General features: G+C 37.3%; 1 protein-coding gene across 1 annotated transcript in view; it reads right to left on the bottom strand.

Annotated features, from left to right (window-relative positions):
- Positions 1–13,143, bottom strand: part of epb41l4a (erythrocyte membrane protein band 4.1 like 4A) — a 91,537-nt gene that overhangs the window by 30,567 nt on the left and 47,827 nt on the right. Inside the window, exons 5-9 of the mRNA XM_056466929.1 lie at positions 12,705–12,802; positions 10,742–10,862; positions 6,117–6,204; positions 4,607–4,695; positions 3,314–3,377 (exon numbers count right to left, since the gene is read on the bottom strand). Of these exons, the coding sequence (XP_056322904.1) occupies positions 3,314–3,377; positions 4,607–4,695; positions 6,117–6,204; positions 10,742–10,862; positions 12,705–12,802 (460 nt within the window). The remainder of the gene's footprint in view (positions 1–3,313; positions 3,378–4,606; positions 4,696–6,116; positions 6,205–10,741; positions 10,863–12,704; positions 12,803–13,143) is intronic.

The following is a 13,143-nucleotide window of genomic DNA, read 5'->3' as shown; positions in this document are numbered from 1 at the left end:
ACGTAGCCGGGGGTACGTACGGCTGCATTTCATTTTTTTAAGCGAACGCTGCGGGGCGGTGTGACGCCGTTCCCTTCGGCGCTTGCTGGCCGGCCGCTCGGAGGGCTTTCCCGCTGCAACCAGTTTGTCCAGGTAGCTCTTCGTTTACTCTGGCAGACTCGAGGCGCAGAGAGGGGCTGACCACGACGACCGGGTTCGAGTCCGGGGAAGAGGACTCAGAAATCAGGTAAGAAACAAAAACAAAATCCAAAAAATGAAGCGAACAAGTTCGTCACAGGGTGAGAATGTGGTCAAAATCCGAAAACGTGGTAAAAATCAGACGAGGGCTTTTCTTTTTCTGGATGGCTTTTGTGAATCGTCGTTGGTTGGGTTTAGGGACGGAGGAGGGTGGGTCAGAACGCCGATTGGCCGGTCGCATGGACAATCATTCTGTCATCCAGGCAGACAGGCGGAAGGCCGTTAGACAGCGGCCTCCAGCGGGTTTACGCGAGAACGGCGCGGGAAAAAGCGCGCACAGCGGCCTCTCGCGGACTCACGAAAACAAAAACTGCAAAAATACGTACCTCCCGGGACGTATTTCGCGGTCTCCAGAAACGTCCCCGGGACTACGTTCTCAGAATGAGCCTGGGTTGATATAATCAGCTTCTAATGGTAAACATTTATTCATTTTATTGTTTATAATCAGACCTTGTTTGACATTCTCAATTTGAACGTGTCATCAGAGGGGGAAAGCCCCGCCCACTAGTAACCATCTCTCCCTCATTAGCATAGGACGTTAGTCTTGTTTTTCAATCTGCCACTATGCTGACACACCTGTAGCTCCGCCCTATTTTGAAAACAGCACAATCTCATTTGAATTTAAAGCGACAGTCACCAAAACGCCACACTATTAGGATCAAAGCCTAAAAGGGGCAGATTCAGAGAGCTAGAAAACATTATTATTTTGAGCTGAAACTTCACACACACACACACACACACACACACACACACACACACACACACACACACACACACACACACACACACACACTCTAGGGACATCAGAGATGCATCTTGTAAAAAGGGGCAGAATAGGACACCTTTAAGAGCAGGATACAAACAGCAGGACTGACAACCCAACACACTTAATAAATGTTCAAAACATGGAACCCTTGTAGGATTTCTGAAAGAAGCTGATACGAATCCTTTGTCCATTTAAATCACATCTTGTATCACCTGCTATTAATATAGCATTCTTTTGATACATTTATAATGTATGTGTATGTACAGTGCTCAGCATTTATGAGGACACCCCTCACAAATCTCTCATTTACTTTATTACGTTCTATAGGATGCTTTACATACACCATATTTATGCATATACATTAGATTAGTTGGTATTGAAGCCTCAATCTACTAAATTACCTACAATAACAGTCCAAAAAGTAGGAGCCCAAATTTATTTGTTAGGGGAAAATATTAAATAAAAATTTAAAAAGAGGGAAAAATCAAGAGGAATAAAATTTAGCTGAAATTTTGTAGTGTGTAATTTTTAGTAATATTTAGCTTTAATTTTATTGTATTATCATTCAATTTCTAAAGATTTAGTCTTTGACTAAAATATTATTTTAATACATACAGTTGAAGTCAGATTTTAATTATTTTCCGTTAATTTTTCCCCCAATTTCTGTTTAACAGAGAGCAGATTTCTTCAACACATTTCTAATCATAATAGTTTTAATAACTCATCTCTAATAACTGATTTATTTTCTCTTTGTCATGATGACAGTAAATAATATTAGACTAGATATTCTTCAAGACACTTCTATATAGCTTAAAGTGACATTTAAAGGCTTAACTAGGTTAATTAGGTTAACTAGGCAGGTTAGAGTAATTAGGCAAGTTACTGTATAACGACGGTTTGTTCTGTAGACTATCAAAAAAATATATAGCTTGAGTTTCAGTTTCCTTTATTTTGTCATTCAAAACATCCCAATAAAATTGTAATGCAGAACAGACCCAACAAGAACATAAAAAACATCACTATACAAACATTATAAAATCCTAACATGATAGACAAGCTTTATAATTTCATAAAAATATAAAAATATAGTTATATAAGATATAACCTGATTTAAAAAGAAATCTCAGTAGAGAGTAACTTAATACTAAAATACCTAAAGGGGCTAATAATATTGACCTTCCATTCATATAAAATAAAAAACTGCTTTTATTCTGGCCGAAATAAATCAAATAAGACTTTCTCCAGAAGAAAAAATATTATAGGAAATACTCAGAAAAATTCCTTGCTCTGTTAAACATCATTTGGGAAATATTAAAAAACATAAATAAATCAAAGGGGGGCTAATAATTCTGACTTCAACTGTATATCTGTTTTATAAATCTATTTGTACTGGCTATATTCACTGAGAAATGGAGAAAAATATTCATTTTCAAACTTGGGTGTACTCAAATATGCTGAGTAGCTGTACATGCATTTATTTATATATCTGTACTAAAATTTGTATTTGTTGTATGTTGTATTTTATTAATTTTTTTTGTATTATTCTTGTTTTTATGCATTCCCGCTGTATTTATCAGGGAGATAATATAATTCAATCTCTGCATGTTCATATTTGGAGATCACACACACACACAGTTGCATCCTAAATTGCAAAATTTCTGATTTGTTGTGTCATTGTGCGATGGCCCGTGACCCACAAGTTCTCAAAAATTGATGGCCTCATCCCGGAGGTGTAAAAAAGGATGGTTTAATTACAAGGTTAACGTAACACAGTCCAGTGAAGATAAATGTACAGTGACCTATTTCCCAAAAAGGTATGTACAACAAAAAAAACAAAGTAACAACTCAAATAAATAAAACAAAATACGATATATACAACACAAAACAATATATCTACAATATATTTGAGAGAAACTTATCTACGTCACACAGACACTACATAACAGGGGGGGGATTGCTTACGGTTCTGCCACAACACGCTCGCTAGCCAGGTAAACTGACCCCGTTTCTGAGTCTGCCATCTCCTCTTAAAGGCTAGACTCCGCCCCCTTTTTTGGAGCATACCATAAACGGGTAATTGCAGTTAAATGTCTACATTACCACATTAAATATTTAAATGTGGCTTTCCTAAATATAGGAAAACAGCTACTTATAAGCTACTTATAAGATCTGGCATCCATACATAAATAAACAAACAACAGAGGTTTAATGCCAAAAATAACTCCTCTACAATGCTGGCTGTACCCTAAAAAAAAACAAACAATTGGTACGGTTGGCGCTTCATTGCATTAAAATGAAAGGAAGACTCACATCTCTGCCCAGAACCCGCAGCTCAAACTGGGTCTCCTTGAAATAAACTTTAGTGATTCTTGGCCTGAAAAAAATCAAAATAAATCAAACGTCAAAGAACTTGAAGATTAGACAAAAAACCCCCAAACAAATGAAAACAGCCTGACCGTGTCAAAAGTACTATCATACCAAATCATATAATACATCAGATGTCATATCATTTAGTATCTGGCCAAATCATATTGTACTGTATCATGTGATTTCACATATACTTTAAAACATCATTTAAAAGAACAACAGAGATACGATATATGGTATGATATGATTTACAATAAGATAATCATGATATTATATATGATATGTATGATATATCACTCGATATGATGTGCTTAAAACATATTTTAAGAACAAATCTACAACTATACTGCTTATGACGTGATATATGACATTAAAGGAACTTTAAAGCATCATATGTCATGTGATATGATGCAATGTGATATATGATATTATAGCATGTCACATATGATTTCATGCAGTTTTGTATCACAGTATCACATTCCATATATATATATATATATATATATATATATATATATATATATATATATATATATATATATATATATATATATATATATGTGTGTGCTGGATCATCTACTAAATATTAGCATTTAGAATCCATATATTAATGCCTAGTGATTTAGCTTCTTTTAAATTGTTGTTGCCATAGAAACATTCTGACAGTTAGAATCAGTTAATTGCCTCATTTAAAAAAAAACACCTTACAAGAAGTCACTTACAATCCTCTCATCCTGTGATCATCTGTAGAAGCATTGTCTGTAAGTTTATTATCTGTTTGTATTTATATTCTATCTCAGATATTATTGTTATGTACATAGAGAACTATAGCTCATTTTATGTACATCTTTTTACATAGTTTCACTCTGTTTCAACATACTCAATGTGGCATGGAATAAAGCAGCATTCTCCCACAATCTCACGTGTTGGAAAGAGTTTATCTGTCTGTCTAACTTTGGGAAGAGATACACGGGAGTGAGAGCAGAATAATATATATATTTATAAAATAAAATATATATACATGTTAAAGATAACAATAAAGGTTTCAATTATTAAGCAGAAACAAAATCCAAACCTCCATAGCCCTGTGTGAAAATAGTGTGAGTCAAAACATGATCAAAAGATGTCTAAAAGACTTTGGGAAAACACAAGTGTGAGTAAATATTGACAAAACGTCAATCTTTGACTGATTTATGTCCTCACCAGGTTTAACATTCAGTTCAAACATCAACCTACCAGAAATATTTCCCCACTTGGGTTTTATTCTTGTAAACCACAACCCCGACCGGCGTCAGTCCCAGGAAATACTCGGCCTGTTTTTCTCCCTTAAAAACAAAACAACAAAACAAACACATCACATTTATAACCCCGAATAAGAAAGAGTTGGGACAGTATGGGAAAACGCAAAACCAATTTTACTTTGACTTGAATTTCATTGCAGACAATACAGCAAACATTATTTAATGTGTTCCTCCTGATTTATTCGTTTGTTTTTCCCTAAAATAAACACGTATTACAATTTTGATTCTCGCAACACATTTCAAATAAGGTTGTAACAGGAGCAGTTTAGGGCTAGTAATCAGGTAAACTGCTGAAATAATGATGTGATGTGAATCAGGTGATGTCAACAGGTGATTGTAGTTATGATTTGGTACAAAAGCAGCATCAAGGTCTAGTCCTTTAGGAGCAAAAATGGGCCGAGGATCAACAGTTTGACATTTGTAAATTTCACCTTCAACAGTGCAAAACATCATTAAAAGTTTGAAGGAATCTGGAGGAATTTCAGCGAGTGAATTACAAGGGCGAAAGCCTAAGCTGAACAAGCGTAATCTCCGCTCCATCAGAGACCCACTGCATCAAGAATCCTCATTCATCTATAAGCCATATCACCACATGGGCTCAGGACTACTGCGGGAAATCTTTGTCAAGTACCACAATATGTAGTTATATGCACAAATGCCAGTGAAAATGCACTGTGCCAAAAGGAAACCCTATGTTAACAGTGTCCAAAAGTGCCATTGACTTCTCTGGGCTTGCAGCCATGTTACAAGTCCAAAAGCCAGGGTCTGTCAGCCAGGGTTGTGTCACTACCCTTGGCAAAGGTAACATGCACTTCTGTGATGCTCCATTAATGCTGAAAAGTACATCGAGATTTTGGAGCACAACATATGCTGCTGCTGCGGAGGAGGAGGAAACAGGCACTTGACTGGCCTGTCTGCAGTCCTGACCTGCCCTTTATTCGTTTCAAACTTTTATGAGTTTCTTTCTCCTGCTAAACATGAAAGACGATATTGTTAAAAAATGATCAAAACCAATGACTTCCATAGTTTATGTTTTTCCTACAATAAAAGTTAATGCGTGCAGTTTTGGAACATTCTTCAAAATATCTTCTTTTGTCTTGAAAGAAACTCATAGTTTTGGAAACACATGAGGCAGACTAAGTAGTAAGTAAATATCCATTTTTGGGTCAACTGTATGTTTTAAATGATGAACGCAGCTGATTAATACCATTAAAATGGAAACCCATGTAAAGCTCTATACCAGGGGTGGGCAAACTCGGTCCTGGAGGGCCGGTGTCCTGCACAGTTTAGCTCCAACTCTGATCAAACACACCTGCTTATAGACAATTAGTGATCTTGGAGACACTAATTAGCATGTTCAGGTGTGTTTGATTAGAGTTGAAGCTAAACTATGCAGGACACCGGCCCTCCAGGACCGAGTTTGCCCACCCCTGCTCTATACTCACGAACACCGGGTGCAGATCCACGCCGTACATCTCCAGTGTTTTGGCGATGGCTAAGTAATTGTTTTCGGCTTCTGCAGGCACCTGACCCCTGAACACAGAGAATAACACACGAATGAGCCACAAAAACACAAACGCATGTAGAGGAAGGTCTATGGCATGGATTATGATGTTATTAGTGCATGAATTTGTCATAAAAACATTTTATTTATTAGATTTCAGCTTAAAGTGACATTTAAAGGCTTAACTAGATTGATTAGGTTAAAGTTAGAGCAATTAGGCAAGTCATTGTATAACTGTGGTCTGTTCTGGAGACAATCCAAAACAAATATTGCTTAAGGGGGCTAATAATATTGACCTTAAAATGGGTTTAAAATAATTAAGAACTGCTTTTATTCTAGCCGAAATAAAACAAATCAGACTTTCTCCAGAAGAAAAAATATTATAGGAAATACTGTGAAAATTTCCTGAATCTGTTCAACATCATTTGGGAAATATTGGAAAAAGAAACAAATAATTCACAATATAACTCAGGATTTTGACTTCAACTGTATACGTAGTAATATATAATAATAATAATAATAATATAATAATATTTTAACAAACGTTAAAAAATTGTTCTAAAAAGATCATTCGGATTTGTGAAATTTGTTTATTTTTATTTTTAAATTTGTCAGATCGATATATATATATATATATATAACAACTTTGATTTGCAATGACAACAAATAACTGAAAGCCTACAAGCAGGGATTTGAGATATTAAAGCAAACAAGTGCATCGTGAGCTAATAACAGAACACAACACACAGCAATGTTATTTATTTTACAGAAACTGTAATCATTAACAGACTGAGTTCACTGGAAAGACTGGATGTGATTTTTCAGGGTAGTTTTCAGCTTCTGTAGGAGTGACTCAGAGGTCAAAGCTGCTGAAGTGCTGTTTATTTAACCTGCTGACACTGATGCAGGAATGTGGAGACAACGCATGATCTGAACGCCACTAAACAAATGTTTCCGGTATTTGGGAGTGACAATAAAGCGGGAATATATTAAGCTTTTTAAACATTGATATAATATTAGAGAAAACAGGGCAGCACGGTGACGCAGTGGGTGGGACGATCGCCTCACAGCAAGAAGGTGGCTGGTTTGACCCTCTGCTGGTCAGTTGGTGTTTTTGAATGTTCTCCCCGTGATGGCGAGGGGTTCCTCCGGGTGCTTCGGTTTCCCCCACAAGTCCAAACACATGCGCTATAGGTGAATTGTGTAAGCTAAAATTGTCCGTAGTGTATGAGTGTGAATGAGTGTGTATGGATGTTTCCCGCAGATGGGTTGCAGCTGTGGCGACCCCAGATTAATAAAGGGACTAAGATGAAAAGAAAATGAATGAATGAATTAATTTATCTGTTAAATGATGTTTAACAGAGCCAGGAAAATGTTTGCAGTATTTCCTAAATGCCTATTATAATTCTAATATTATAATTATAATATTATATTCTAATATTATGTGCTGTTAAAATAAATCAGTTATTAGTAATGAGTTATTAAAACTATTATGATTATAAATGTGTTAGAAAATGTTTGAAAAAGAATTACATTTCACAGCAGAGCTAATTTATTTAATTTTTAACTGTATGTTGATTAAAGTTGATGGATTTTTTTGTTATCCTCGCCTAAAGATCTTCCAAGTGTTCCTCATTTTTCTGCGCTCTCACGTTTCTGCTCTTGACGTTGATCGGAGCGTCTGCTTTTACCGTCTGTCAGTCAGTCAGTCACTTTAATTCCTCAACCCCTCGTCTCCAAAGTAGCTCACGGCAATAAATCGCACTCTTAATCAGAAGCTCGTCTTGTTCTCCACCGCAAAAAAAACAAGCTCCTCCAGCTGACGATCAAACCTGCGTGAGGGATTAAAGCCGCTTTAAAGAGAAGACGTGCTTTATCGTATTAATAATGTGCGCTTTTGTCCTGCGGTGCTTTGTGTTGGAGCAGAAATGAGTGTTTTCTGGCTGATCTGCAGCACTTCAGATCCTCAGAGCTCTTCAAAATCAGCCCGACTCGTAATCCAGAGCGTTCGAGAGCAGAAAAACATGACAATCAGCGGTCAAACACTGGAACTCATCTGAGGACGAGGTCTGACTGAAATACAAGCACAGCGGACGGGAGATAACACCTCTGGAAAGCAGTTTCAAAGTGGTTTTCCCTGTCATCATATATATTAAAGATGCCGCATTGTTGTGTTCAATTGTTCTCTGATATCTACATTATAGATACAGTTGAAGTCAATTTTCTAAATGATGTTGAACAGATTCAGGAAATTTTCACAGTATTTCCTATAATATTTTTTCTTCTTGAGAAAGTCTTATTTGTTTTATTTTGGCTGGAATAAAAGCAGTTTGAATCATTCATTCATTTTCTTTTCGGCTCAGCCCCTTTATTAATCCGGGGTCGCCACAGCGGAATGAACTGCCAATATATCCAGCACGTTTTACGCAGCGGATGCCCTTTCAGCCGCATCCCATCTCTGGGAAACATCCATACACTCTCATTCACACTCACACACTATGACAATTTAGCCTTCCTAATTCACCTGTACCACATGTTTTTGGACTGTGGGGGAAACCGGAGCACCCGGAGGAAACCCACGCAAACGCAGGGAGAACATGCAAACTCCACACAGAAACGCCAACTGACCCAGCCGAGGCTCAAACCAGCGACCTTCTTGCTGTAAGGCGACAGCACTACCTACTGCGCCACTGCGTCGCAAACAACCCAAATCAAACAACCCAAAATAAATGAATATATATATTGTTATAAATTATTTAATATATATTATTAATTAATCCTCTCTTCATACAATTTATTAAGTTAAATTAAATAGGCTCGCAGCCAGGGGGGTTTGGGTGGTTCGAAAGACCACAAGTTGTATTATTATTATTATTATTATTATTATTATTATTATTATTATTATTATTATTATTATTATTATTATTATTATTGTTGTTGTTGTTATTATTATTAATAATAATATTATTATTATTATTATTATTATTATTATTGTTGTTGTTGTTATTATTATTATTATTATTATTGTAAAAATACCTTGAAAGCAAGTTACACCTAAGAGAGATGACTTAAATGCTTTATTTTTAAAAAATCATTCCAAGTTTAAATGTTGAAAGTTTGGGAAAGAATAGGGCATAGGGGGAATAACTGGACATAGAACACAACCAGGAACTATGTTTCTAACTACAGCTCCAGAGGTGTAGTAGCAAGCATAAAAGTTTGCGACGCAGTTTACGACTTAGACTTCAGGTTGTTATTAAAAAAAAAATACATTAACAGATATCTAATATATCTAATATATATATCTAATATATATCTAACAGATATCTAATATATATATAAATATGTAATGGCAGATGATCATAAATTTGTATTTTAAAAATAAGAATCTTTTCATATTTCTTTATTCTTAATTTTCCTTATTTATATAACTGTAATATAAAGCTCACAGTTTAAATGCACATTTGTAAATAAAAACTTAAAATAGTAAAATAATATGGTAAGCAATTTGACAAAATGCTCAAAAATTATATTTGGTACATCAAAAACGGTGGTTATGACAACAATCCGACAAGATAATCCAGCAAAAACTAGTGCTTAACATATTACTAAAGTGCAGTATTTATACCTCATAATTAAATCAGGCAAATAACTCCAAAACAAAACAAATAAGCACCCCTTTCAATAAGCTGGCTACAGGCCTGACAGTGTAATGTTAAAAGATGTCTATTAACTGATATAAAGAGAGAGTTTAATAAAGACCTCCGTTTATTTGAGCCATTGTACAAATGAAACATGTCTCATATATGAGTATTAATAAAAGATGGAGCACAGGCGAACTGTTTCAGCTGAAATAGCACACGCTACTCTGAGAGATCAGGAGACTATTCACAGACTATTTCCGTCTGCTATAGTCATAGACTGTGCGTTAAAGCATGGGGAAAACACAAGCATTAATGGCATTATCATGACGGACTCATTCAGTAGCGAACTTGAGTTTATGTGACACGTTTCGTTGAAAAAAGCTTAGTTTGTCCACCTTTTTTACTGCCGCCATCCTTACTTGTGTGTGTCACACACATCTCACACACTCCCCTTCAGTTTTGGCGCTGCTTTTATCTGAGCGCAGGTTTAACCGCTCACATGACAGCAGGGAAAGGCACAGCCAATCACAATGCTCATGTGTGTTTGGGGGCGGTGGGACTCAAGGAGAGAACGTGATTTAACCCTTTCTGCATGTCTAGGTTAAAAGTTAAATTTCAATAGTTAAGCGATATTGGTGGGGATGCTTCCTCTCCGTCCATGCCATATCTACACCCCCACCCTAACCTGCTTAATTAACCTAGTTAAGCCTTTAAATGTCAGTTTAGGCTGAATACTAGTGTCTTGAAGAATATCTAGTCAAATATTATGTGCTGTCATCACACACGCACGCACGCACACACACACACACACACACACACACTCAATCACGCTGACTCTTGTCGTCTGATGTCTCTGCAGCGTCTCTGAGGTGTAATCTGTGCTGGATTAAGCTGTCCAGTGATGTGTGTGTTACTGTCTTACAGCAGTGTTTTATGAATCTGTTCAATGCTGTCCTCCAGATCCTCTTTCTGGTCAGGGACGAAACGATATTCAGACACGTAACCCGCTGTGTGTTTGTACGGGTCGTAGTCCCCCAGTTCAGCTGCAGACAAAAGGGAAAGCAAGACATTCAGGAACAGTCTGGATATATCATGATAACCCATCAACTATCAAGTTAAAGATGCAGTGTGTAAGTTTGACACCCAGTGGTTGAACTAGGTATTGCACTCCTGGATCAAAACAAACGCAAGCGCAGGTTACCAGATTAAGGACATCAACAGGAGCGAGCCTGACTATCTAAACGTGGGGAAAAAATCAGACGAGGGTTTTTCTTTTTCTGGACGGCTTTTGTAAATTGTTGGTTGGGTTTAGGGAAGTAAGCGGACGGGTCAATCTGTAAAATTGGTTGGGTTCAGGGCAGGAGGAGGGTCACCAGTCGCCCAGTCAATCATTCAGCCAGTCGGACAGACGGTCGTTCGACAGCAGCTTCTGGTGTGTTTACGCGAGAACAGCACGGGAGTGAACGGCACTCGCGAGAAACATTTGAGAAGCAAAAAAGCGCACACAGAGGCCTCTCGCAGATTCGCGCAAACGAAAACTGCAAAAATACGTACCTACCGCGACGTAATTCGTGGTCTCCAGAAACGTCCACGGGACTACGTTTTCAGAATGAGCCTGGGTTGTGTGATTTAGTGCAAACCAACACATATCAGTGATTCAGCATCTACATTTAATAATGTTGTAGAGGTTTATTATGTATTAATTCTGTATTAATCGCTGGAGTGCAGTGAGTGCACTATTCTGTGCTTCTGAATGGCTGTATTTACATTTCTATCGTGTTTCGTCTGGTGAAAACAGCCAAACTGCTCATCATTGCAAGTCTCGTCACGTAGTGTGTTGTTAGGACACGCGGTTACGATGTAACCTGCTCACCTAATGTTTACGCTCATAATATTTATATTATTTGCTAATTAATAATCTCATGTGGAACTCTGAATCTGCGTCTCATTTCAGAGTCTGCTACTGCCCACCAGAGGTTGCATTTCGGTCACAGATGCATGCTCTGAGAGCCTTTCTGAATAAATGAATGAATTACGCTGTTTTCCACCAAGGTAACCCGGGGTGCTGGAATATAATTGGCTAAACTGGCATTGGGCGGGTTAAATAGACCAAAACAAAGATAGACGTTTTAGCACAGAAAACATGTTCAAAGCAGAATATCTGACTTTAGCATTGTTTTTCAGATAAACAAGAATGTTCACTGAGCATGTTTCTGAAATATCTGCACACATATTATGGTGTTTTAATGCTTTAGACGAGTCAAAAACGTACATACAGCACCTTTAAATAGAATTACCATTAGAATTACCCAGATAAGGGAGTAAACCCATTGCAACTTGTTAAAGAGACCCAAAAATAAAAGCTCTGTCATCATTTACTGATCGTCCACTTGTCACAAACCTGTTTGACTTTCTTCATTCTGCTGAACACAAAAGAAGATATTTTGAAGAATGTTGAAAACCTGTAAACATTGACTTCTATAGCGTTCGTTTCAGTCAATGTCAGTCAGTGGTGACAGGTTTTCAGCTTTCTTCAAAATATCTTCTTTTCAATCCATCAGAAAATGGTTTGAAACCACTTGAGTAAATGGTGAGCAATTTTTCACTTTTGGGTGAACTGTCCCTTTAAGTTCACTTAACTAAATTTTTATAATTATGCACATCTTTAATTCATTCATTGACTTTCCTTCGGCTTATTTCCTTATTTATCAGAGGTCACCACATTGAAATTCATCCATCCATCCATCCATCCATCCATCCATTCATTCATTCATTCATCCATCCATTCATTCATTCATTCATCCATTCATTTTCTGCGGGGGCAGCAGTCTTAGGAGAGAACCCCAGACTTCCCTCTCCCCAGACACTTGTGATTGTGTACGTACACTGAATAGCCAGAGCGGCGAGCTGAGCACTGATGTTAAACGCACACGGGAGCCTCCCCTGAAGAACATCCTGCTTCACCTGCAGAAAAAACTGATACCTGACACACATGCATGCACACACACAGAGACCCACGCGCACATGAATACATCCACACACACATCTTTTCATGTTTTCTGTCTACTCTAAATTTTCTCCCCCTACTCCAACCCTACCCCAAAACACAACCCTCACAGAAAACAACCGGCACGTTTCAAAATACTTCATTCTGGATGATTTATGATCCTCATGGGGACCAAAAAATGTAAACATTTACTGGCATTACTATATTGACAATATAAGGAATACAAAACACACACACACACACGTTTTTGTGAATTGAGGGAACATTCCATAGGCATAATGGTTTTATAGTGTACATGCTACACTCACCGGCCACTT

This window comes from Danio aesculapii, chromosome 10 (assembly GCF_903798145.1).
Source record: "Danio aesculapii chromosome 10, fDanAes4.1, whole genome shotgun sequence".
Classification (NCBI taxonomy): domain Eukaryota; kingdom Metazoa; phylum Chordata; class Actinopteri; order Cypriniformes; family Danionidae; genus Danio; species Danio aesculapii.
This window is presented reverse-complemented; position numbering and strand designations above follow the sequence as displayed.